Source organism: Bos javanicus, chromosome 3 (assembly GCF_032452875.1).
Source record: "Bos javanicus breed banteng chromosome 3, ARS-OSU_banteng_1.0, whole genome shotgun sequence".
NCBI lineage: Eukaryota > Metazoa > Chordata > Mammalia > Artiodactyla > Bovidae > Bos > Bos javanicus.
In genome coordinates, this window is record NC_083870.1 from 106,572,455 (window position 1) to 106,595,819 (window position 23,365).

The window sequence follows — 23,365 nt, forward strand, 5'->3', positions numbered from 1 at the left end:
GCCCTCTGGGGAGGCTGTCAGTGAACACGAGAAGAAAGGACAGCCAACACCATGGGTCCCCTGAGGAGGGGAAGACTGGGGTGAGCTGGGTGGGCTCAAGGACCCTGGCTTGGAGGGGAGGAGGATGAAGGGAGATGATGTTGGGGGGAGGCAGGGCCTCTCCCATAGGCTCGGCAGGTGGTAGATTTAATCCCAAGTAAACTGAGGGGCTGGAGTAGATTTCAGAGAAGCAGGGCCTGATCTGGGCACTCTCTGGAAGCATCTTTGGCAGCTGCAGGAGGACAGACCATGGGGTCGAGGGTGGAGGAGGCAGGGAGGAGTGAGGAGCTGCTGTGGTCCCGACAGGAGGACCAGGCACCTGGTGGGGTGAGATGTGGACAGTGGAGGCAGGAGGGCAGGAGCCCAGGCCTCCAGGTGAGGCCCTCCTCCAGGACGAGGAGGGGGCAGCAAAGGTGTTGGGTGGAAGAACGGATTGGAGGGAATCAGCGGTTCTGCTTCCATCCCCATGTGTGTGAGGCCCTGCAGGACCCTACGTGAGAAGTTGAGGGTTGGGGGTGCAAGTCTGGAGTCTCCGAGTCGTGAGTGCAGAAGAGATTTTCTGGGGAGACAGTGGAGGTGGGAGAGACCTGGGGAGGAAGAGGAGCCTGGGTGGGAGGGAGGGGGTGAGATGGTGGTTGGGGTGTCCTGGGGCCGAAGACGAGGAAGTGGGTCCCTCCAGCCTCACCCCCCACATTCCCCACACAGCAGCTAGAGGGTCGCACTAAAGCACAAATGTGACCACCTCCTTCTGGGCCAGGAACCCCCCCCCCCCCCCCCCCCCGTGGCATCTCTTATCCCTGGGGAGAAGTCTGAACCTTTGGCCTGTGACCTGGGGCCCCTCACTGGCCTACCCACCTCCCAAGCATCCCCCAGCCCACGTCCCAGTGCCCTCGCCCCCCTCCTTTGACCAGGACCTCCTCATCTGCCCCGGGCCAGGCCAGATCCTGCTCACCCTGCTGCCTTGTCTCTGGGTCCTTCCCAGCCAGCGTTGGTCTCCAGCGCTCATGCTCCCAGAGCGAGGACACTGCTGTATGTTGTGCTGCTCTTGAGTGTCCTGGGTGTTTGCTGGAATGTTCCCCCGTCTCCCCTCCTCCCCTGCTGAGGATGAGAGCAGGGACCATGTCTGGGACCCTTTTGTATTCTTAACCTGGGTAGGGTTGGCACAAGGCATGTGAAATTACATTTGTGTCGGAAGAGAGGAAAATACCATTGTACCCATTTGGCAGAGGAGAAAACAGAGGCCCTCAGATGCAGGACTATTTCCCAACGATGCACAGCCAATAAGTTACAGAGCCTCTGATTTGGTCTCCTACATGGCTCTAAAGTGAATTGAATGCAAAGGCAAATTAGGCTTCAGGTCAGTCTGTTTGGTGCAGATAGGGCAAAGACCGTCCTCTGTTGATCACGTGGTGAAGCCTGGTCCATGATGGACTTTCAGAACAGCTGCGCCCCTGTGGTGCTGACTCCTCTCTTGAGGGTCCCAACCCAGGAAAGGCCCTCCCAGGTTTCCAGCCACTTAGAGCCCCATAGGCGGCTGGCACAGGTGGGCAGTGTCGCCTGGTTTCTTTCATGTGGGCCTATGAAAGTGGAGCCCAGCCACCCCAGGTGGAGGCTGTGAAGTTGGGGAGCAGTGCTCTCACAGCCCAGTCTGGCCGGACATCCCCACAGAGGCCTCAGCTCCCCCTGGGGCCTGAGAGAGGCTCTGGGCCCCAAAGCAGCCTGGTGCCCGGCTGATGGTCCTGGCAGCAGGCTGGCTCCAAGCTGGGGCTCCCAGGACAAGGGCTGGGCTCTGGGGACCCCAGGCCAAGCTGCTGGACAGACCCCCCCCAACCCACCCCCTTCATCAGACGGCTTCATCCTGGTCCTGCTCATCGGCCTTGGTGAGGGCTGGGAGGTCCCCTGGATGGAAGCAGGTTCCCTTTTCTCTCAGGCCCCGACTGACTGAGGGTGCCTTCAAGGCCCATCCCTGTGGCGCCCTGATGAAGAGTCCAGTACGAACTGCAGCTCATCCTGCCCGAGTCTCTGCATAAATATTTGCGTGGAGGCTGCAGTAGCTTCCTCAGATGGACTGTTTTTAGGGGTAGAGCTGTTTGCAGGAGGGTAGCAGGGACTCCCGGCCCTCTCCCCGAGTCCGGTCCCAGCCTTGTGCAGGTGACTCGGCCCCTGTGCCCCCAGCGGTCATCCACCCAGAACAATCCCTGCCTGGAAGTTGTTACAAGGGTGGAGGTGCTTTGAGAAACAATGGTGTTGGACACCCCAAGTGTGAGCCTGAAGTCTGGGCATTGCGAGGTGTAAAAGGGACCTTCACCGGCTCGCAGCCTGGAGGGGCGGATGGACCAGAAACAGCTCATGCGGACAGGACACGAGGCGGGGTGTTACAGAAGCGATCAGGGAAGAAGGAGGGGCAGAGGGGGTGGGGGAGGGGAGACAGTGTCGCTGCGGCGCCAGGCCGGCGCTGGCACAGGTGCGGGGGATCCGCAGGGTCAGGGTTCTCCCGTCTAAGGGGAGGGGCTGTGGCAGGAGCCCCCGGTGCTCAGTCTGGGCCTGAGGGTAGTGGGCAGGGCGGGCGTCAAGGGGGCGGGGGCGGGGCAGAGTTCAGGCCAGCACCTGCCCGGCGGGCTGCGGGGGGAGGGTGCGGGGGGCGGGGAGGAGATGGAGCTGGGAAGGGGCCAGCGGCGGAGCCCCAGGCGGCAGGAGCTGGGCGCTGGGACGGGGGTCCCGGGAGGAGCCCGAGGTTCTCACGCCTCTGCCCGCTGCCCCCTCCCGCCCCCGCCAGGTGCACCTGCTGAAGCCGCACGCGGTCCCCAAGGCGTGCTGCGCGCCCACCAAGCTGAGCGCCACCTCCGTGCTCTACTACGACAGCAGCAACAACGTCATCCTGCGCAAGCACCGCAACATGGTGGTCCGCGCCTGCGGCTGCCACTGAGGCCCCAACTCCACCGGCAGGCCCTCCGCGGGGGCAGGGGCCCGGAGACCCCCAGCGCAGTCCCAGCTCAGGCAGAGACGCCCCCCCCAGCGCCGTCCCAGCTCAGGCAGGGCAGCAGCGAGGCACCCTTCCCCTGCCCACATCCTGCCAGGGGCTGGTCCTCCCCAGGCCCTCTGCGCCATCACGTGCCTGATGGTCGTGGTGGAACTCTGCATGGTGGTCATCCAGCAGGGTTCTATCCCAGCTCCCTCCCCAGAGGCTCAGGCTGACTGTTCTTTGGGGTTGACAGAGTCCTGTCTGAGGACCTACTCTTGTCCATTGCTGGCGCAGCTTCGGGGGCTGTGGGGTGAACTGAGGCACCTTGAGCCCAGGATGGCCACCTCAGGCCCTTCACCATCCAGGACTGGGTTTGGGGATGTGCGGACAGGTCCTGGTCCATCCCCAGTTGCCTGACCCCCGCCCCCCGCCCCCCCCCCCCCTCCCCCCCGCCCCCCCCCCCCCCCCCCCGCCCCCGGGTGCAAAACTGGGCATTTCTGGGCACTCAGAGTGTGGAGTCATCCTGTTTTCTATATTTGTGGGTCTGAATGACCAATCTGTTGGCCACAAGGAGGCATGTGGGTCACCTCCAGAAAGAGCTGAATGAATAGCATGATTTAGGGCCAAGGCCAGTGTCAATTACCTTCCCTGTCTTCCTGCCTTGATTTGTCTCTGCTGTCGGGGGAAGATGTGCCTTGCATGGACACTTTGGTGAAAAAAATTCTTGGGGGCTTTACAATCTATTAGTCACTGTGTTGAACCATCAGGAGTTCAGCTCTGTGAAAAAATTACCTTTTCGCTGAGCCCAGTATGGTGGCTACATCGGGTGGCCCAGGATGATAATACCCAGCAAGGGTGACAAAGTTTCTCTTAACTTTCTGCACGGGAGTCATCAATAATCAACCTTGATATTTTTTCGTTTAACTCTGGAGAGAATTTCAGTGATCAGCACCAAACTCAAGTGGCCACCACCAACAGATTAGAGTTGGCATGTAGAGTGAAAACTGTCTGTCTTCTCCTGCTAAGGAGCAATTCACTGCACCCAGGGACAATGGGTGGCCTGTGGCCAGGCGTGGGGCGAGGGCAGGGCTGGTCAGCACCTGCCTGTGTCAAGTTGTCAAAAACAGACTGGTCACGCAAGTCTGCGTCACCCTGTGTACCCTGGAGTCCCGTCCTGTTCTTGGGGCCTGTAAGCCAAAGTAAAGGCCCCGGTCCCAGGGGAGTGACAGGTGGCAATTAGGCTGAGCTGGGTGGGGAGGTTCCCGGAAACCACTGTTCTCCTTGGAGAGGCCACCAGCAGCTGGAGTGCTTATTTGATTTCTGACTTGGTAAGCCTGTAATTTACCTGCTGAAGCAGACAGAACCCAGCTGTCCAAACCCCAAAATATCATTAAAAACAGATCCTGGGCCCGCCCCAACCCATGGGCACAGCCCAGGATGACACCCCTGGAGTTCACTCTGTGCCGAGGGGCTCCAGGAGCACAGCAGGGGTGGAGGAGGGGGTTGGGCTGTGGGACAGCAGCCCCTCCACCTGGACCTGGGAAGGGCTCTGGGAGCCAGTGCACAGGAAGAGCCACTCTCCATGGACACAGGAAGGCAGTGAGCTCCCCAACAGTGTAGGGATCTAGGCTCTGGCTTACATGTTAGGGATGTGACTTTGTGACTTCCTCCTCTGGGCCTCATTTCCCATCTGTAATATGAAGCTTTTTGATCTGCAAAGGGCTTTCAGCCTAGGAAACTGTGTCTGCCAAGCTTTCTCACACTGAACCCAGAGGCAGCCCGGTAACCCTGAACGTGGAGCTCAGGTGGCCATCATGAATCAGAACTGGCACATAATGTGGAACCTATTTTTTATTCTAGTACTTACCTAAGAGTTTTCTCTTCCCAACAGCAAAGATTGTCTCTTGTGCATGTGCTTAGTCGTTCAGTCATGTTCAGCTCTTGTGACCCCACGGACTGTAGCCCGTCAGGTCCTCTGTCCATGGGATTCTCCCAGGCAAGGATACTTGAGTGGGCTGCCATTCCCTTCTCCAGGGAACCTTCCGACCCAGGGATAGAACCTAGGTCTCCTGCATTGCAGGTGGATTTTTTACCATCTGAGCCACCAGGGAAAAATAAGTATAAACCTTAAATTAGCCAATTATTTTGATAATTTTATTTGAAAATTGATATATTGCACATTAGTAAAGTCAAAACATGTTAGCTCACCAGCTACAAATTACCAAAAAACTCTTATCAATGACTACCTTTAAAATGGAAGAATTGACAACTGATTTTCAATTTGGTATTTTTAGGCCCAGCCAGTGATTGGCTTAGTTAGGGGTACACCAGGAATGTCTGTCTGGTCACCCAAAGGTTAGCAGATACTGAGTACACCTCACCTCCCAACCAAGCAGTGCTTAGCAGAACAGAGCTGCAGTCTTGCTTTTTCATCCAGAACAACTGAAAAACAGTATTATTGTTTATGTACCTGGTCGTCACACTTCCAGCGACTTCTGCCATCCGGTCACTAAGTGAAATCAACAGGAAAAAGCCTGAGTGGTGGAACAGTAGTGAATGAACACAAGGCCCGTGTATTTTATCCCGAGAGTTATCTTTGCTCAGCCAAGCGGTGCAGTGGCAGGAGAGATGCCACCATTTCCCTTTCTCTTGCTCAGGGCCTGGCTTGTTTACCTGGCCAGACTAAAAGGATAAATAAAGGTGGTCAGTTCAGACCCACTGACAGCAATGAGAAGTCACTGACAACTGATAGTTGAGGAGGATGTGGGGAAAAAAAGCTAAAGGAGAAGCACACAAGTTTTGCTCTCTGCAGTGCAATCCTGGCCTCAAGAGCACGCCATCATGCCAGGCTGTTTCAAACCAAGGCAGGCTAGTAACATGTTCTGGAAAATTTCCTAAGAAACAGGAAAAGAGGCAGCAGGCAGAACAAGAGCACAGATTTTTGAAGCCAAATGGACTTGAATCCTGGGTATTCTTCCTCTGTAGAGCAGGATAGTGGCTTTCTCCTTCCAAGCTATTAAAAAGATCATCTGTGTACACAAACATTTAGTACCATTCTGGCATATAAATACTTAACAACTGGTTAAAGTCAATTGTGTTCAACTCTCTGCAACCCCATGGACGGTAGCCCGCCAGGCTCCTCTGTCCATGGAATTCTCCAGGCCAGAATACTGGAGTGGGTAACCTATCCCTTCTCCAGGGAATCTTCCTGACCCAGGAATTGAACCCAGGTCTCCTGCACTGCAGGGGGATTCTTTACCAGCTAAGCCATCAGAGAAGCCCCTAAGAATACTGGGGTGAGTTGCATTCTCCTTTCCAGTGCATCTTCCTGACCTCGGGACTGAACCTGGGTCTCCTGCATTCCAGGCAGACTCTATTTAACAACTGGTATCTGTCGGTATTATTACAAAAGAATTTGCTAGTTTTGAGCCCCTTCTATGCTTGGTCACTAAAACTTTCTTCTTCTGAGAATGTATTTTGTGGGTGATGGTGTTTGTTCAGAGCTGTGCTTTTTCCTAAAACATTTACACACCACAATCCTTTGAAGACAGGACTTGTGTTCTCACCTGCTTTAAAGGCCTGGGCAAGTGGCCGGTTATGCGGCAGTGGCCAGGGTGGTGACACCGTGCTCTGTGCTCCCAGGAGCCTGCTGAGGGCACCCAACACTGCCGAGGTGCCCTTTAGGCAATTTAAACAGGGCTTGTCCATCCTGAGTGTTACTCCTCATGGAGAGGCCTTTTATAAGCACTTGACCCACTCTTTTTTTAATGTGCTTTTATTACAGCAATAATACAATTTTGGAGGAAAGTTTGGAAAAAACAAAAAAATAAAATACAATTCCAATCACCATAATCTTACAAGTCAGATAAAAATATGCTCGTTAATATTTTGTTGAATTTATTTCTAGGCTTTTTTCTTAGGAGATATATATATATATATAAAAAATATAGATGTTTACATATTACAGATAGGTATTTGTACAAAATAGGAATCATACTGTACTATATAAACTGCTTTCGATGTGCTTTCTCCACGTTATATGGTATAATTTCCCATAATAAATACATTTTGAAAATATAGCTCTCTGATTTTTCATCACCTGGAACTCTTTTTCACCACTAAAAAGTAGGTCCAACAGTCTTTTTTTGTGCCAGCAGCATCTGGAGCAGACACACTGTGAGAAACTCCTAAGCCACAGAGTCCTGGGGCCACAACCCTGGATCTCTTCCTCTGTGCAGCCACCACACCCAGCAAAGATGGGGCCTGGCCCTGGAGGAGCTAGTGAGGGATGGTCTTGGTTAATTTTCTGTCTATAGCTAGGCTGTGGTATCCACATTTTAGCCAAACACCAGTCCAGATGGTGCCGTGAAGGTATTTTTCAGATGTGACTGACATTTAAATCAGTATGTCAAGTAAAGCAGATGACTCTCCCCCAGTGTGGGTGGGCCTCATGCAATCGGTTGAAGGCCTCAAGACAGACAGATTAGGGTCCTGTGAGGCAAAGAATTCTGCCTTCACAACAGTCTTTGGACTCAAGCTTCAACATGACTCTCCCTGGGGCTCCAGGCTGTTGGCCTGTCCTGCAGCTATCAGACTTGTCAGCCCCCACAACTGTAGAGCCAGTTCTGTATAATGGATCTTTCTCTGTGTACACATATGCATATCCTATTAGTTCTGTTTCTCTGAAGAACTCTAATACAGGGACCATATGGTATGTCACCAATTACTCCACTCTGTCACTGCAGTAAGAATATGTAAACCAATGGCTCTGACTTTCCAATAAAACTTTACTCATAAAACCAGGTAGTGGGCTGGATTAGAACCAAGGGGTTTGCTAACCCCTTGTCTCCTGACAAATAGGTATAGTACCTAGCATGGAAAAGGCACTGTGAGTAATAAAGTATCATTTTTAAAAATCTGTAAAATGAAAGTGAGCAAATAAGCAAATGCGTCACGGAGACTCAGCAATACACTCACTGGCTCTGAGGCCGGCAGTGTGATGCGGGAGTGGAGGCACTGAAGACAGGAATTTTTCCACTGTCTTTGATGCCCATGGTCTTGACAGTGGTCTGACAAGGGTATCTGACCTGAAGATATATCACCCAGCATCTCAGGGAATCATCCAAGGGAAGAAAAGAAAAACCGTGGGGAAGAGATTATGCCCTATTCATTCACCAATCCGTCTCAGGGGACAGTTTAGCTTTATAGGTGACATCTGACAACTCCCAGGAACTAGCTGGAGGCAGTAGTATCAAAACTAGGATTTATTTTACCAAAAGAAAATGTCCAGGAGTCACACAGGTGGGCCCACGAGAAGCCCTGGTGGCAAAGGCCTGGACAGGCCATGCATAGCTGTCCACAGCTGGGGGGGCAGCCCTGGGCCCAAGGCCACACCTGAGGAAGAGCCAGAGGAGGCGTCCCACGCTGACCCTGAGGAAGGGCCACGACACGAAGCCCTGCTCGCTGCCAATGGGACACCTCGGGTGCCAGTGCCCCGGGTTGACAGCTCCCCTCTCACACGTACTCCCCACAGTCGGAGATGATCACCTTCTGCTTGGGCTTCCCGTCCTTGCTGCCCTGGGCCTTTGCGGGCCGAACAGAAGAGGAGGAATCAGGGGAGGGAGGGTGGGAGAGTAAGGGTGGCTCAGGGATACCCACCCCCCTGCCCGTCCCACCCCCTACCCCCCAACAGCAGCTTGTTGTCTCTCTCCAGGCCCCGATTCAGCTCTCCCACATTCATGGCTGTGCCCCAGGGGCCCTGGCAGCTACCCACCTCAATCTGCCGCAAGACGTCCAGGCCATCCGTGATCTCCCCAAACACTACATGCTTGCCGTCCAGCCAATCCGTCTTGTCACACGTCAGGAAGAACTGGGAGCCGTTGGTGTTTGGGCCGGAGTTGGCCATGGACAGCAGGCCTGGGGGAGAGAAGCGCCCGTCAGCTCCCCTGACCCTGCTGGTGGTCCTGGGCATGGAGCGGGGAGTGCAGATGCTGCCTCTGCACCTGCAGATGGGAGGGCGAACGGGACGAGGAGCAGGAGCCGACTATGGGCCGGGTGGAGAAGAGTGCCTTCAGTGGGCCAGTGGCGCCTGAAGTCTGTCTAGAGGGGGACCGAGAGAACCAAAGGCAGGGAGCCTGGATAACTCTGTCAAGAAGTTTCGGTTAAAAAGGGGACCAGAGGCATGGGTGATAGCTGACGGGGGGACGTGAGTCAAAGAAAAGATCGACACTGTGTGCTTTTGTGCTGATCGAGCAGAGCAGGGGACGTGCATTACAGGGGGCAGCGGCGGGGCATGAGTGCAGAACCAGGTTCCGAAGGGCGAGGGGTGGGGAGGGTCCGGGTCATGAGCAGAGGGGAGGTGGCTCAGCCCCTGTACTTGGGGGGAAGTCAGCGCAGGCAGGTGTGCACAGATGTGGGAGGCCAAGCATCAGCTGGGGCAGAGGGTGACGTGGAGGTTTCGGGAGTGAAGGGGCAACTGTCGTCTCTGACCAGGACTGAGCGTGAACTAGGGAGTTCTGTCTACTGTGGCTGCCGAGGGCCCCCTAGAGAACTGCGGTCTTAAATATCAGTATAGTTCTGTATTTTTTTCTAGTTGCTGGGGAACCAACCACTGCAATTTTTTACTAGAGAGTCTGACAGAGAAGCAGGCAATGGGGTTGAGGGAAGAAGAGCGGGCTTACAGTGGCTGACCACAAAATTTAAACTATGCCCACAGTTGTGGACACTGTGATGGAAACAGGCTCGCTCCGTTCCAGCCAGACTGAACGCCTCTCCTGTTCCCTGGGTGGGGGTCTGGAGGAGACCAGAACCACAGCCTGTCACCCCCTGCACAGCCATCCTGCCACAGCCCAGCCCAGCGACCATCACCCACCAGCCAGATCCCACCTGGTCCCGTGTGTTTGAGGATAAAGTTTTCATCGTCAAACTTCTTCCCGTAGATGGACTTGCCCCCGGTGCCGTTGTGGTTGGTGAAATCACCGCCCTGGCACATGAACTGGGGGATGATGCGGTGGAAACTGCTGCCCTTGAAGCCAAAGCCCTTCTCGTGGGTGCACAGGCAGCGGAAATTCTCTGGGGCCGAGAAAGGAAAAGGCACCTGATTAAAACACAAACCAATGGGGGGACTTCCTTGGTGAGCCAGTGGTTAAGAGTCCATGCTTCCAAGGAAGGAGCACAGGTTCAATTCCTGGTTGGGGAACTAAGATCCCACATGCCTCGGGGGCATGGTCACAAAAAACCAAACAACGAGATCTCTAACTAGACTCTGAAAAACTATGTTATATTTGTTTAATATTCGTATTTTCATTTCAAAATATGACATGTTCATTATAAATCTTTGAGATATGATTATCTCGAAGGATTAGATGGAATTCTACTTAAAGAAGGCGTGAAAACATGCATTCTAGAGCTGCTCCACCCTAAACTGGTGGTAAAGCAATTTTTAAAAACAAAGACCAAACAGGATCTTAGAGAAAAAGACAGGTCAAGTCTTTGTGACTTTGCACTTGGCAATGTCTTAACTGCAACACTGAAAGTATAAGTAACAAAAAATTGGCAAATGAGACTTCATCAAAATGAAAAACTTCTGGACATCAAAGGACACTCTCAACAAAATGAAAAGGCAACTTAGGGAATGGAAGAAAACATTTGCAAATCACATCTCTTAAGTGTTCATATACAATGAACTCCTACAAATCAACAACAAAAAACCAACCTAGTAAGTAAATACACAAAAGACTTTCACAGACATTTCCTCAAAGAAGATACACAAATGGCCCCTACCCCTAAGCATGTGAAAAGATGCTTCACATCATTAGTGATTAGGGGAATACAAATCAAAACCACAATGAGATCCCACTTCCGAACTACTAGGATGACTATGATAAACAGAAAACAAGTGAGGATGTAAAGAAACTAGAATGCTTATACACTGCTTATGAGAATGGAAAGTGGTGCAGCCACTGTAGAGAGTAATTTGGTCGTTCCTCAGAAAGTCAAACTAGAATTACCACATGACCCAGTATTTCCAGTCTTAGGGAGGCACCCAAAGTAATTGAAAACAGGGATTTAAATCCTTATTTGTACACAAATGTTCACAGTATCATTATTCATAATAACTGGAAAGTGGAACCAGTGTTCAAGTGTCCATCAACAAATGAGTAGAGAAACAAACTGTGGACTATCCAGACAAGGGAATATCAGCCAGCCGTACTGATACCTAAATGAGCCCTGAAAACACAATGCTGAGTGAAGTAAATCAGACATCAAAGGACAACTACTGTTATGACTCCATGTATATGAAATGTCTAGAACGGTAAATTCAGAGAGACAGAAAGTAGATTAACCATCACCAGAGGCTGGGAGTAGAGGAGAAAGGGGAGTGACTGTTAACGAATCCTGAATTTCTATTTGGCTTCCCTGGTAGCTCAGCTGGTAAAGAATCCGCCTGTAAGATTCCAGTTCGATTTCTGGGTCATGAAGATCCACAGGATTCTTGGGCTTCCCTGGTGGCTTAGACAGTAAAGAATCCGCCTGCAATGTGGGAGACCTAGGTTCGATCCCTGGGTTGGGAAGATCCCCTGAAGAAGAGAAAGGCTACCCACTCCAGTATTATGGTCTGGAGAATTCCATGGACTGTATAGTTGCTATTAGGGGTGGTGCAAAAGTTTTGAGAGTAGATAGTGGCGATGGTTGTACAACATTGTGAATGCAATTAACGCCAGTAAATCATACACTTAAAATATGGATAAAATGACTATCCCCTAAAAAGGAGCAAGAGAAGAGACAACAGCAACAAAAATCTTTGGAACCTAGAAGACAAACAGGAGCCATAACTGACAGAGCAGACCTAACAAAGCTGAAGCTTAAGCTGATAAAGCCAAGAAGCAATTTGATTTCTGCTGCAGAAATTCCAAAACCTCAGTGACAAGGATGAAGATGGTTCTAAAAGCAGTAAGTCTGGTTGAAAGCTCACTTAAAAAAGTAGCTAGCCCCCAGATCCTCTCTCTTCCCTAGCCCTGGCTGCTGGTGGGAGGTTTACCCTCCAGCAGGTTAAAGCAGAGGGTCTCTGGTCTGGGATGCTTTATACATACCTGAGCGTTGAGGTACCATGATGACAAATGGAGATTTACTGAAGTTCATATACTGCTCCCACAACCTCCCACCCTCCATGACAAACAACTGGACATAGAACCATTAGCAAGAGACTAGAGTCTTCTCTGTGGCCTCTGCTCTGTCCAAGAGACTATGACTCAGGGATACTGATATCCGAGGTCCAACAGAAAGACAGAATCACCTCATAGAGGAAGCCTCAGTCAGCAAGCCTTACCAATGTCCAGGGAGTTTCCAAGCAGATTTTAAGGACCCTAGTCTTATATATGAGAAAGGCATCTAATGTGAAAAGCAAAGACTGAAACAAGCAAACAGATCAATAACAAACAAAGAAAAACAAAGAGAAAAAAAAAACTGAAAAAAATAATTTCAAACATAAGCTGTATAGGAAAAAGAAATTTTAGTATACTAATCTCCCAAGATGAAATGATAGTACATGCATGAAATAAGCAGGGGATACTATGAAAAAGAACATTTAAAAATGTTCCAAAATATGAGTAGAGAAAAATCAGAAGGGATAAAAGTAAAGAAATAATTCAAGGAAAACTTTTCAAAAGACAGTACTGTCCTAACTGATGGCTGTGGTATGCAGGATAATGGCCCCCGAAAGATGTCCAGGTCCCAATTCCTGGAACCTGAGAAAATGCTGCTCACAGCAGAAGGTACTGTGCAGATATGATTAAGGTTCCAGACACTGAGATGGGGAGAATGGCCTAGATTACCCCGGTGGGCCTAGTATAATCACAGGTTATAACCAGAGAACCTTTCCCAGCTAAAGGCAGAAAGAGAGAGTTAGAAGTGGATGGACTGTTGTACAGCAAAAACTAACAAAACACTGTAAAGCAATTATATTCCATCTCCCCGACAACCCACCCCCAAAAAAAGAAGTGGATGGGAAAGGAGGCAGGCGATTCAAAACGTGAGAGGGACTGGATCAATCACTGCTGGCTGTGATGATAAAGGAGGGGGGCCACAAGCCTCTGGAAGCTGGGACTAGCCCTCAGCTGGCAGCCAGCAAGGAAATGGGTACCTTCATCTACAGATGCAGGAAACTGAATTCTGTCAACAAAGTGACTGTCTCTGGAAACAGATCTACCCATAGAGCTTCCAGTAAGGAATGTGGTAACCCAGCCACCATCTTCCTTTAGCCTGGTGAGTCCTGTGTTGGACTTCTGGCCCTCAGAACAGCTAAGACAACAAACTTATGTTCTTGTAAGTTGCTAAGTCTGTGGTAGTTTGTTACAGCAGCAAGGGCCCACTGAATATCTAGCAGGATGGATGGAAGGAGATCTACTCCAAGGGGACAGTTTTTCAGAACACAGGACACAGAGACCCTTCAAGCATCTAGACCAGTGTTATCTAACAGCTGTTAAGCATCTGAATAATTGAAGAAGTGAAACTTAATTTTATATAACTTGAATTAATTTAAGTTTAAAGAGTCACACGTGGACAGTGACTACCATATTGGGACAGCTCAGCTCTAGACAGAAAAAAAAAAAAAAGATTTTGTATAAAGGACCAAGAATCAGAATGACATTAGACTTCTCTAGAATTCTACATCCGAACTATCAGGTGGGAAAGTAGAAATTTCCACACATCAGTCTCAAAAACCTGACCCTCCAAGTTCTTTTCTCCAGAAGCTACAGAATTATATCCTCTACCAAAGTGAGGGAATAGATAAAAAATGACAACAGAGGTCCCAACACAGGAAGCGAAAGCAGGAGATCCCAAGACAAAGGCTATGAGATGGGCCTGGAAGGCAACTGGTCCAAGCTGGAGGAGGTCAGAGGGCTCCAGGGAGGAATAAGTGAAACTGACAAAATATCTGATGTGTTTGAACATGATGGAGATTTACACAAGCAGGAAAATTTGGGAAAGCTCAGGAATATGTGTACAGAATACTAAGCAAATGTGAAAACAAGAGAATTATGAATTCCAGGGAACACAAAGTGCTGTGTATGAAAAGAAGCTATCACAGTATGATGCTTAAATAGAATGACCTGTGACCTAACTAAAATTATGGTAACAGCATAAAAGGATGAAGGAACTGGGAACTGATTTCAAAAGCTAATTCTTTATCTTCTCAAGTGGGAAGTCAATAGATGTCTAAAATGAAAAGACATTAAAACAAAACACAAAAAAAATCAGAAAGTAGCAACATACATCTATTATCTACAAATATGGAGGTTAAAAATCAAAAGAATCAGCTAAGAGTTGAAATTGGCTGCCTCTGAGAAGCAGCAAATGGTGCTGGGGGATGGCAGTAGGGCAGGGGGGCACTGCTGTGTTTTTCAAAACAAACTGTGAAATTAACACTCCTAACTATGTGTCTACATAATAAAATTTAGATTAAAAGAAGGATAAATAGAACTCAGTATTTAACAAATGAAAAAATATTCAAGAAGTTGTTAGTTATCGGTAGTTACTTCTGAAGAGTATGATTAGATATGGAGAAGGAACAAAGACTCAGGTTTTCAATTTATTGCCTTCAATACTGTTGAGAGAGGGGGGGGTGGGGAGAGAGAGAGAGAGAGAGAGAGTGTGTGTGTGTGTGTGTGTGTACTGTAGAAGAAACAAACAAACCAACCATGAATACACATTCACTTGTATTAAAGAAAAAACTGCTCACCTGCGGTCATGGGCACGACGTCTGAACGCAGGAGCATTTGGATGCGGCCAGCTGGCTTGTTCCCAATCTTGATGTCCATGTACACCTGAGGGTTTGACCGGGCCTTTTTTACAGTGGGCTCTCCCTAGATACAGGAGAAATGGCCAGGTTAGAGAGAATGCCCTGACTCCCCAACTAGGAGAGAGAGTGTGAATGCACACACCTGAGAACCCAACTAGTGAGCAAGCTGAACAAGGTGACGCCAGGGAAGGCCCTGGGCTGCAGAAGGTGAAGGCCACGGCCACAGCCCCCAGTTTGGCATCCAGTGGCAGGAGACTTCAGGCTCGTCTACCTGGAGCCCCACCCGGCAGGCATGTCATCTCATCACACTCCCTCAGACACATCAGGTTGCCTCGCCTTCACCCTCCTGTGTGTTCACAAACAACACTTTTCTGGCCCCAAACAGACAACTCGCAACATCTTCACACCCCAGCTCAAGGTCACCCACCTTGATCCAGTTAAAAGGACCCATTTCTGTAACACCATCCCCTCCCTGTGCATAGCTCTGCGTGTGCACAGGCTGGCTGCAACGGAAGCAAGGAGTACCGAAGTGCTCACAATGGAGGTGGCGGGGACCTTGCTTTATACTCCACTTGTAGGCACTCTGCTTAGCCTATTTCCTGCTTGAGTCAATGTGGATGAAAAGTGGCAAGTTAGTGAGTTGGAGAACACAGGATGAACAAGATTAGAGGAGGGAGGGCAAGACTTGCATTAGAAATGTCTGAAGCTCAGGACTAGAAACAGAGGCCAGGAGAGTCCAAGAGCCTAGGAGAGGCTGCGAAAGATCAGAGTGACTGCTGCTGTTTTGGCAGAGAGGGGAGAGAGATTACGAGTCAAGAAAGAAACCCAGAATATCAGTTATAATGGGGAGGGGCAGCCGGAGAGGCAATGGTTAGAGAGGTGCACTGAGAATCAGAAGGAAGTGCCAAGGCAGATTCCCTGGAAGGGAGGACCTCACACCTGTGCCCAGACTGCAGGGAAGGTACCCTCACCCCGCTCTGCCTCCCTTGCGTCAGGAACAGAAAGACGGTGAGCTGGGAGCACAACACTTGCGTGAAGGAGGAGGACTGACCAGGAGGATGCAGAGGCCCACTCACTGCCCTTCCTCACCTCATACTTCCTCCTAGTCAAAAACAATCACAGAACAGAACCCAGCAGAGCTGAGAAGCTCCTCACGCAGAGCACAAGGTCGAGAGGCTTAGAGCTTCTCTTCAGTTCACTCATTACCAACCTCCACCAAAACACTGTGAGTTCACTTTTCATCCTCTCTACTTTTGTATATACATTTACAGATTTCCATAAAAACCTAAAAAAAAAACAGTCTTCTGGGGGGAAGTGCCAGCCTGCAATCTCACCTCCTGCGTTTCCACTTTGGGAGGCTCTGACCCCTCCTCCTCTTTGTTCTCCTCAAGCGTCTTCCCAGAAAACTTCTTCAACCAGTCATCATCAGACCAAACTGAAAGGAAAGAAGCGAGCAGATGAGAACCAACTCAAGCCATCAGCCAGCTGCTAAGTAGGTGCTCTGGTCAGTGAAGCAGAACATGTTTTGTGGCCCTCTCGGCCAGAGGTCTCCACTTTGGGAAGTCACATGTGTCAGGCAAGTTCCCATCTTTTATAGACTGCCAGCCCTCAAGTCCAGCTCTTGTGTGTGTTAGTCGCTTAGTCGTGTCTGACTCTTTGAGACCCCATGGACTATAGCCTCCCAGGCTCCTCTGTCCATGGGATTCTCTAGGCAAGAATACTGGGGTAGGTTGCTATTTCCTTCTCCAAGCTCTTAGCAGGGCTACATTAAAAAGCTACATTAAAAGCCCCAGGGAAAGGTACAGCCCTTGCCAGTCCCAGCCCCTGATGGAACCTGCCAGGAATGTTGAGAACACTGGGACAGATGAGAGATCAGGCATGGCTTCTCTCATAAAGGAAACAATTACCCTGGCGTGGCTGAGAAGCTACACTCTTTATTTCCCCACAAAGGTGGCACATGTCCTTTGCCAATGTAAACCATCCTCTACTACTGTCCGCCAGAGAAGCATTCAGTGCCTACTTTCAAAAAAACTGGGACAGGAAGGCAGGCAAGGCTAAACTGGAGGGTGTGATGGGCATCTGTATTGCTCCCACTCACCTGGTCTAGAAGAGCCTTCCTTAATCCTCATGGGTTTTGCCAAATTGACACGAATTGTCCGTCCAAAGAGCTCAGATTCATTCTGAAAAGTGTGAAAATCCATTTGCTTAAACTGTTAGGTTAAAAGAAAGTCAGACGCTTTCCATTTACTTCTGATACATCTGAGACAAGCTCATGATTTGTTCTCCCTTAATCCCTGATCCCCTAACAGCAAGTTATACACCTGCCACAAGGCAGCCCGAGGGCTGCAGAGAATTTCCTCCTGGGAGCCATCATACAGTTCCTTTCTCCTTTCTTCCTTTCAACTTTATTAGTTCCTTATTTAGCTGTACTGAGTCTTAGATGCAGCACATGAGGTCTTTGCTGTGGCCCATGGACTCTCTAGCTGCAGTACAGGCTTAGTTGCTCCATGGAATGTGGGATCTTAATTCCTTGACCAGGGACTGAACCCGTGTCCTCTGCATTACAAGGCGGATTCTTAGCCCCTGGGCCACCAGGGAAGTCCCTTTCTTTTTTAAAATTGAAGCATAGTTGATTTACAATGTTTTGGGTGTGTGTATATATATATATCTTTGTCAGATTCTTCTCCACTGTAGGTTATTAGATGATATTAAATAACAGGTTCCCTGTGCTATACAGTAGGACCTTGTTGTATATCTAGTTTATATGCAGTAGTATCTGACCTCCTTTCTTTCTAGTAATGACCTGTGCTAGCAAAAGTGATGCTGTTTTCAGAGTACTCTGAAATTACAAGGATAAATGCAATTTCCAAGTACCTGAGTTCATTTTCAAAAGTCAAGGTCAGCCTTAAACAATGAGAAGTGATCTCGCTCTGAGAGCTGAGGACAACAGTTGATGAATGGGAAACAGAGAACAGGAATGAAGGAAAGCCTTATTACCCTAGGATAACTGGTACCAGGAAAGGTCACTCAATGTGAAATCACTTAAAGACAGTAACACATGGTAAAATGTGAAGGGGGAAAAAACTGGGAATGTACTGTGATGAAACTGAAATTAATGAAAATAAATTTCTTACAGTTAAAATTCAGCTTTTAAACTATGGCCTAATTTGAAGAACAGAGATATAATGGATGTTTATACATCTGCAGTATTTTTTCCAATAAAATCCTATCAACAGTATGATTATCTTTGCATTTCCTATCTAATGTGAAAATCCTAAGTATCCTGAAGAGGGAACACACACTCAAGAGCTACATCATTGCCCCAAGGAGCTCTCCAGGCTGTCCCAATCACTTGGATCAGCAGCACATCCTATCATTATCCTTATCAAATCTCTCTTCTCAATTGTTAACTGGTCTAACACTTCATGAAACCCTGCCTCTTTTGTAAAATATGCAGTTTCACTGTGCAATTACTTTGCATTGTTTACAATTTCCTATCCTAGACACAGGCAGCCAGTGAGAGACTGGTCAACAAGAATGTTTAGCCTTTACATTATTATCAAATGGAGAAAGATATGTGAGAAAGGACAATTTCATAAGTGATCAATTCACAGTGAATATTTTCACACGATGACAATTTGTATATACTTCCTCATGCAATCTTGTAACTTTGGAGGTTTAGCAAACCCAATGTAGAACTAAGTGCCCTCTGTACCACCAAAAAGCAACTTCTGTAAGAAGCAGGATTCCCAGCCTTACCATGTTGTCAATAGCTGCTGCAGCATCCTGCCAAAAAAAGACAAGGTACGAATTTAGGTTTGCAGTCAAATGCTTCTTGTAGTATCTAAACACATACTTGGTAAAATGACAACAAAAAAACAATCCAACAGAAAAGGTCTCTTTTTTTTCCTCACCCAGGTTGCACGTGTCTAACGAAGTACACTTCCTGGCTGACTTCAGCTATTTGCCATTTGAAAGTGAAAGTGAAGTCGCTCAGTCGTGTCCAACTCTTTGCGACCCCGTGGACTCTAGCCCACCAGGCTCCTCCGTCCATGGGATTCTCCAGGCAAGAATACTGGAGTGGGTTGCCATTTCCTTCTCCAGGGGATCTTCCTGACCCAGGGATTGAAGCCAGGTCTCCCGCATTGCAGGCAGACGCTTTAACCTCTGAGCCACATTTAGTGGAAGACAAAGAATCACCAGTGCTACCAGGCAAAGATGCTCAATGAGCAGGGCTGCAGGAGTTCTGCAGAGCAAGAGGGGCAGGACCTAGCAGGTCTGTGATGTTTATCACAGCCCATGGTTTCATTAAGTGAAGGCAGCTTTCCTTCAAACAGTGTTTCTCATCTCTCTGGAAGCATCAGCATGAGGCCCAAAACCCCAATCCCAAATGAAGAACAGCTCCTTTTGTAATCAGTAACAATAATAACAAGCCAAATACTTAACACAGATAACAATTTTCTCACCTCTGCCAACTCAAATTCAACAAAAGCAAATCCTCGGTGCTTTTCTGAAAAAAGGCAGACAATATCAAGCAATTATCATGTTGGCAACAGGAAGAAGCAGGTGGTCACAAAGAAAGTGAAGTCAGTCACATGCCTTATCCATTTACTAGAAATTCTACACCATCACTATTTAGGAAAAAGGTATCTTACTCTGATTCTTTCTAGTTTAAATAACATTTTAAGCAACTAAATTAAACTGTTTTGTAGTGAGTGAAAGTCACTCAGTTGTGTCCCCCTCTCTGTGAACCCATGGACTGTAGCCTGCCAGGCTCCTCTGTCCATTGAATTCTCCAGGCCCAAATACTGGAGTGCGTAGCCTTTACTTTCTCCAGGGGATCTTCCCAACCCAAGGATCAAACCCAGGAAATTATCCCACATTGTAGGCAGATTCTTTACCATCTGAGCCACCACAGAAGCCCGTTTTGTAGTGAACATAACTAAATAATGAACTATACTTTTAATCTTTAAAGGCAGCATTCTTTACCAAAGCCAAATCTTAACCTTTGCACGAAAGGCAGCTAGAAAAATGAAGTCATTTAACCTATCAATCAATCATTCCAAACATACATTCTGAACATCAACTGTGCATAAGTCGTGAATCCTAAAACCTGGGTAAGGATGCTCAGTCTTAATCCTCAGCAAAATGCTAATCTAACCAACACCAACTAGAAAGGCCAAGTGCACAAAAGCATTTGTTTAAGTAACCAATTAACCTTACAGAGTCAACATAACCTTATTGTTTTTATACATATAAAGGTCCCAGGAAGGTTAAATCCATATACAATGTTGATGATAAGAGCTGAAGCCATACAACTCGTCTCAGGACTCAGCAGAGCACAGGTTGCTGAAACCACAAAACAATCTCAGGATTTAATGTAGCTGAGGTTCTTTTGTCTCCTTGAGAAAAGAATTCGCTGAGAGGCAAAGCGGCATGGAAAAAGTCATTTATTAGTATATGACGCTTGTGAGAGATACAAGGAGGCAGGCAAGAGAGTGCTGTGACAAGAACTTAGTGGGGTACAATTTAATTTTCTTTACTTTTAAAATTCATTTATTTGTTTTTGGCTGTGCTGGGTCTTTGCTGCTGCATGGAGGCTTCCTCTAGTTGTGGCGAGTCGGGGCTACTCTCCGGTTGCGTGGGCTCCTCTCTAGTGTGTGGGCTTCTCATTGCAGTGGTGGCGAGTCAGGGCTACTCTCCGGTTGCGTGGGCTCCTCTCTAGTGTGTGGGCTTCTCATTGCAGTGGCTTCTCTTGTTGTGGAGCACCGCTCAGTAGTTATGGAGCACTATCTCAGTTGCCACAAGGCATGTGGAATTTTCCCTGCATTGGCAGGCAGATTCCCAACCCCTGGATCACCAGCGAAGTCCTGGGCTATACTTTTATAATTAAAGGAAAAGTGAGGAGGAGAAGAAGACTACCCTCTTCCTCATTCTTTGAGTCTCCCATCACTGATTCTTCCTACCTGCTGGGTAGGGGAGTTTTTGACCCTGTGTGGCCCCGCTAGGACTATCATGGCGCTATGGAAATGAGCAAGAAGGCAGTAACAGATATTAAAATATGGTAAATCATTTCGGGTTTCAGTATAATGTCACCTTTCCCCTATATTTTTGTTTTTAGTGTGTGCACAGGAGCATGGCCAGGAGAAGGCACTGGCGACCCACTCCAGTATTCTTGCCTAGAAAATCCCACAGGCAGAGGAGCCTGGTGGGCTGCAGTCCATGGGGTTGCTAACAGTCAGACACGACTGAGAGACTTCACTTTCACTCTTCACTTTCATGCATTGGAGAAGGAAACGGCAACCCACTCCAGTGTTCTTGCCTGGAGAATCCCAGGGACAGAAGCCTCATGGGCTGCCATCTATGGGGTCACACAGAGTCGACAAGACTGAAGCGACTTAGCACCAGCAGCAGCAGCAGGAGCACAGCCAAGGGATCATTAACTTACTGACCTCAACCAGCAGAATGCAGGTGTCACTGCTATATGGTGCTGTTGTTAAGCGGGGCTGCTTGGTTTTGTTGCTGAGTAAGCCTGCTTTCTTGAATGATCAATTAACTCACATGGGTCTCCCAAAATTCCCTCTCTATGATCCCCTAGTGGGATTTCTAAACTAGTTGTGTACTCTAGAGCTGGGCCTAAAACTCCAACCTTAAAAATGACAACAAAGGTTAAGACAGAAAACTGAACTGCAGCTGTGATACTAATTGAAGGAAAAGTTCAGGTGCAAAGAAGCTGAGGCCCCATTGTTGAAGCTGGGCTTTCCTGCTACCCTATTTAGCAGCACAGCTGCCAAGGAGAGAGCAGGTGTAGGAGAGTGCCTGGCAGGCAGTTTGAAACAACAGCTCTCCATGTAGCTCGAAACCAATCTTCCTACTGGCTAAATGAAAACCTTGTCTTACTTCAAATGCAATATATGGGATCTAAAAAGCATACTTCAGCTCACAACCCCAAGTCTCCGTGAAGTCCTTCTGCATAAAGATCACTGTCACGCTGCCCAAAGCATATTTAGAACGTATTGTAATATGACTTACAAAAATTTTAAGTTCTTTCCTAGCAGGAGGATTCTGGGCATGAGAAACACTAAGACAACTCACCTGTTTCATAATCCAGAGGAATCTGGATATCCGTGATGTCTCCAAAAGGGATAAAAGCAGCATGGAGAACTTTGTCATCCACCTCCTCTGCGAGTCCACCTGCAAAGACATTAAGTGCCTTCTGAACTACCGTCCTCCATTCTCTTGAGAAGTCCCTGCTGTAAAATCAGCATGCCGTTGTCAGGGCAGGGATCTTTCCATTCAGTCCTTCGGGTTCATAAATATCCCTCTCATTTGCTCCTTCACACTTACTTACGAAGCACACTCTTCACTCTCCTTTCAGACCCTCATCTAGCCCGGAGATTCCCTCCACAGCTTCATAACTGCCTCCCTTCTCCTCCACAAAGCCAACCAGTACCATCCTGGGAACGCACAGACTTTAACTCATCACTTCCCTGCTTAAAGTACTTAATCCTCGGGATAAAGAACAAACTTAGCACTGTACACAAGGCCCTGCCCACTTCTTCAGCCTCTTACCCTTTGCTTCCCCGCAAAACGACACATTTCCCTGCAAGTGTTATACTATTTCACACCTTTGGGCCTTTGCTCGTGCTGCTCCCTTTCAGTAAACACACTTGCTCCTATTTCGCTACCTGGCTAATTCCAGCTCATCTCCGGCGTCACCGCAACCTGTAAACTTGCTCTCACCTCTCCAGATGGAGGGGTCATTTCTCCCCACACCGAGCCCTAAGTCACCAGAGTCCGTCCCCACCAAAGCTCTCATCAAACTGTGCTATTGGGGTTATTCTCATTTTTAGGCGGCTAGCCTGGGAACTCTTTCCCTGAAGAGTGGGGGCTGAGCCTTTGCTGCGGTGAATGTAAAATGAATGGACGCGAGGATTCAGAGATCCCTAATATTCCTCCAACCATCGCCCCGGCCCCAGGTGATGAAGAGGTTGTTGTTAGAGGATGGAGGGCTTCGAAAAGAGGTGCAATTATGTCTCAGGCTCACTCTCTGAGACCCAAGCAATACCGCCACAGATGCCACCTAGACAGCTGCTCGCCGCCTCCCGCGTCCGGAAACCTGTCCAGCTCCACTCCACGACCCACTCCCGGCCCGGTTCGCCCACCCTCCGCCTAGCCCCCAAGCCTGCTCACCCACATACAACACTCGCTTGGTAGTGGCCATCTTGCTCTTGCGCTCTTCCGCCGGAAGCCTGTATTCGGCCCGCCCCTTCCTCAAGGCTCCGCCCCCGCGTACGGCTATCGCAGACCCCGCCCACTATGGCAAAAGCTGTGGTGGCCTCTGGGTGCCGTTGAGCTGCGAGTGAAGCGTAGGTGCATCTTAGGGCCTGAACCGACACGGCTTTGGCTCTACCGGTGGTCCCTGCTGTGGAACACACTCCCTTGCGGATTCAGAAGGAGTCAGCAAGTAATAAACAACCAATAAAATACGGTCAGCGGGTCACCTCGCCCATCTATTTTTGGACAACTAAGAGCTAGGAATGGTTTTTACACTTTTAAAGAGC

General features: G+C 48.8%; 2 protein-coding genes across 4 annotated transcripts in view; one reads left to right on the forward strand and one right to left on the reverse strand.

Moving 5' to 3' along the window:
- Positions 1-3,437, forward strand: part of BMP8B (bone morphogenetic protein 8b) — a 30,380-nt gene extending 26,943 nt beyond the window's left edge. Inside the window, exon 7 of the mRNA XM_061412399.1 lies at positions 2,816-3,437. Coding sequence (XP_061268383.1) covers positions 2,816-2,965 — 150 coding nt within the window. The 3' untranslated portion in view covers positions 2,966-3,437. The remainder of the gene's footprint in view (positions 1-2,815) is intronic.
- A 3,443-nt stretch (positions 3,438-6,880) lies between these two features.
- PPIE (peptidylprolyl isomerase E) lies at positions 6,881-23,061 on the reverse strand. Of its 3 annotated transcripts, XM_061412395.1 has the most exons (10): positions 22,995-23,061; positions 21,897-21,995; positions 19,268-19,311; positions 18,561-18,587; positions 16,900-16,981; positions 16,136-16,236; positions 14,742-14,865; positions 9,887-10,072; positions 8,775-8,917; positions 6,881-8,584 (listed from the first exon to the last, which is right to left on the reverse strand). In XM_061412395.1, the coding sequence occupies exons 1-10, from the start codon at positions 23,023-23,025 to the stop codon at positions 8,516-8,518; spliced, it is 906 nt and encodes a 301-aa protein (XP_061268379.1). In that variant the 5' UTR covers positions 23,026-23,061; the 3' UTR covers positions 6,881-8,515. The 3 variants fall into 3 exon arrangements, with proteins under 3 accessions (XP_061268379.1, XP_061268380.1, XP_061268381.1); XM_061412396.1 differs by lacking the exon at positions 19,268-19,311; XM_061412397.1 differs by lacking the exon at positions 19,268-19,311 and having other exon boundaries at positions 23,003-23,039.
- Positions 23,062-23,365: the final 304 nt, after the last annotated feature.

Excerpts from the sequence above, each read along its gene's own strand:
- PPIE (XM_061412395.1), bottom strand. The coding sequence starts at position 23,025 with ATGGCCACTACCAAGCGAGTGTTGTATGTGG. Across the intron at positions 16,237-16,899 it reads GGAAGGCTCTTCTAGACCAG|TTTGGTCTGATGATGACTGG; the intron begins GTGAGTGGGAGC and ends CTTTCCTTTCAG. Across the intron at positions 8,918-9,886 it reads CCTCAAACACACGGGACCAG|GCCTGCTGTCCATGGCCAAC; the intron begins GTGGGATCTGGC and ends TCTCTCCCCCAG.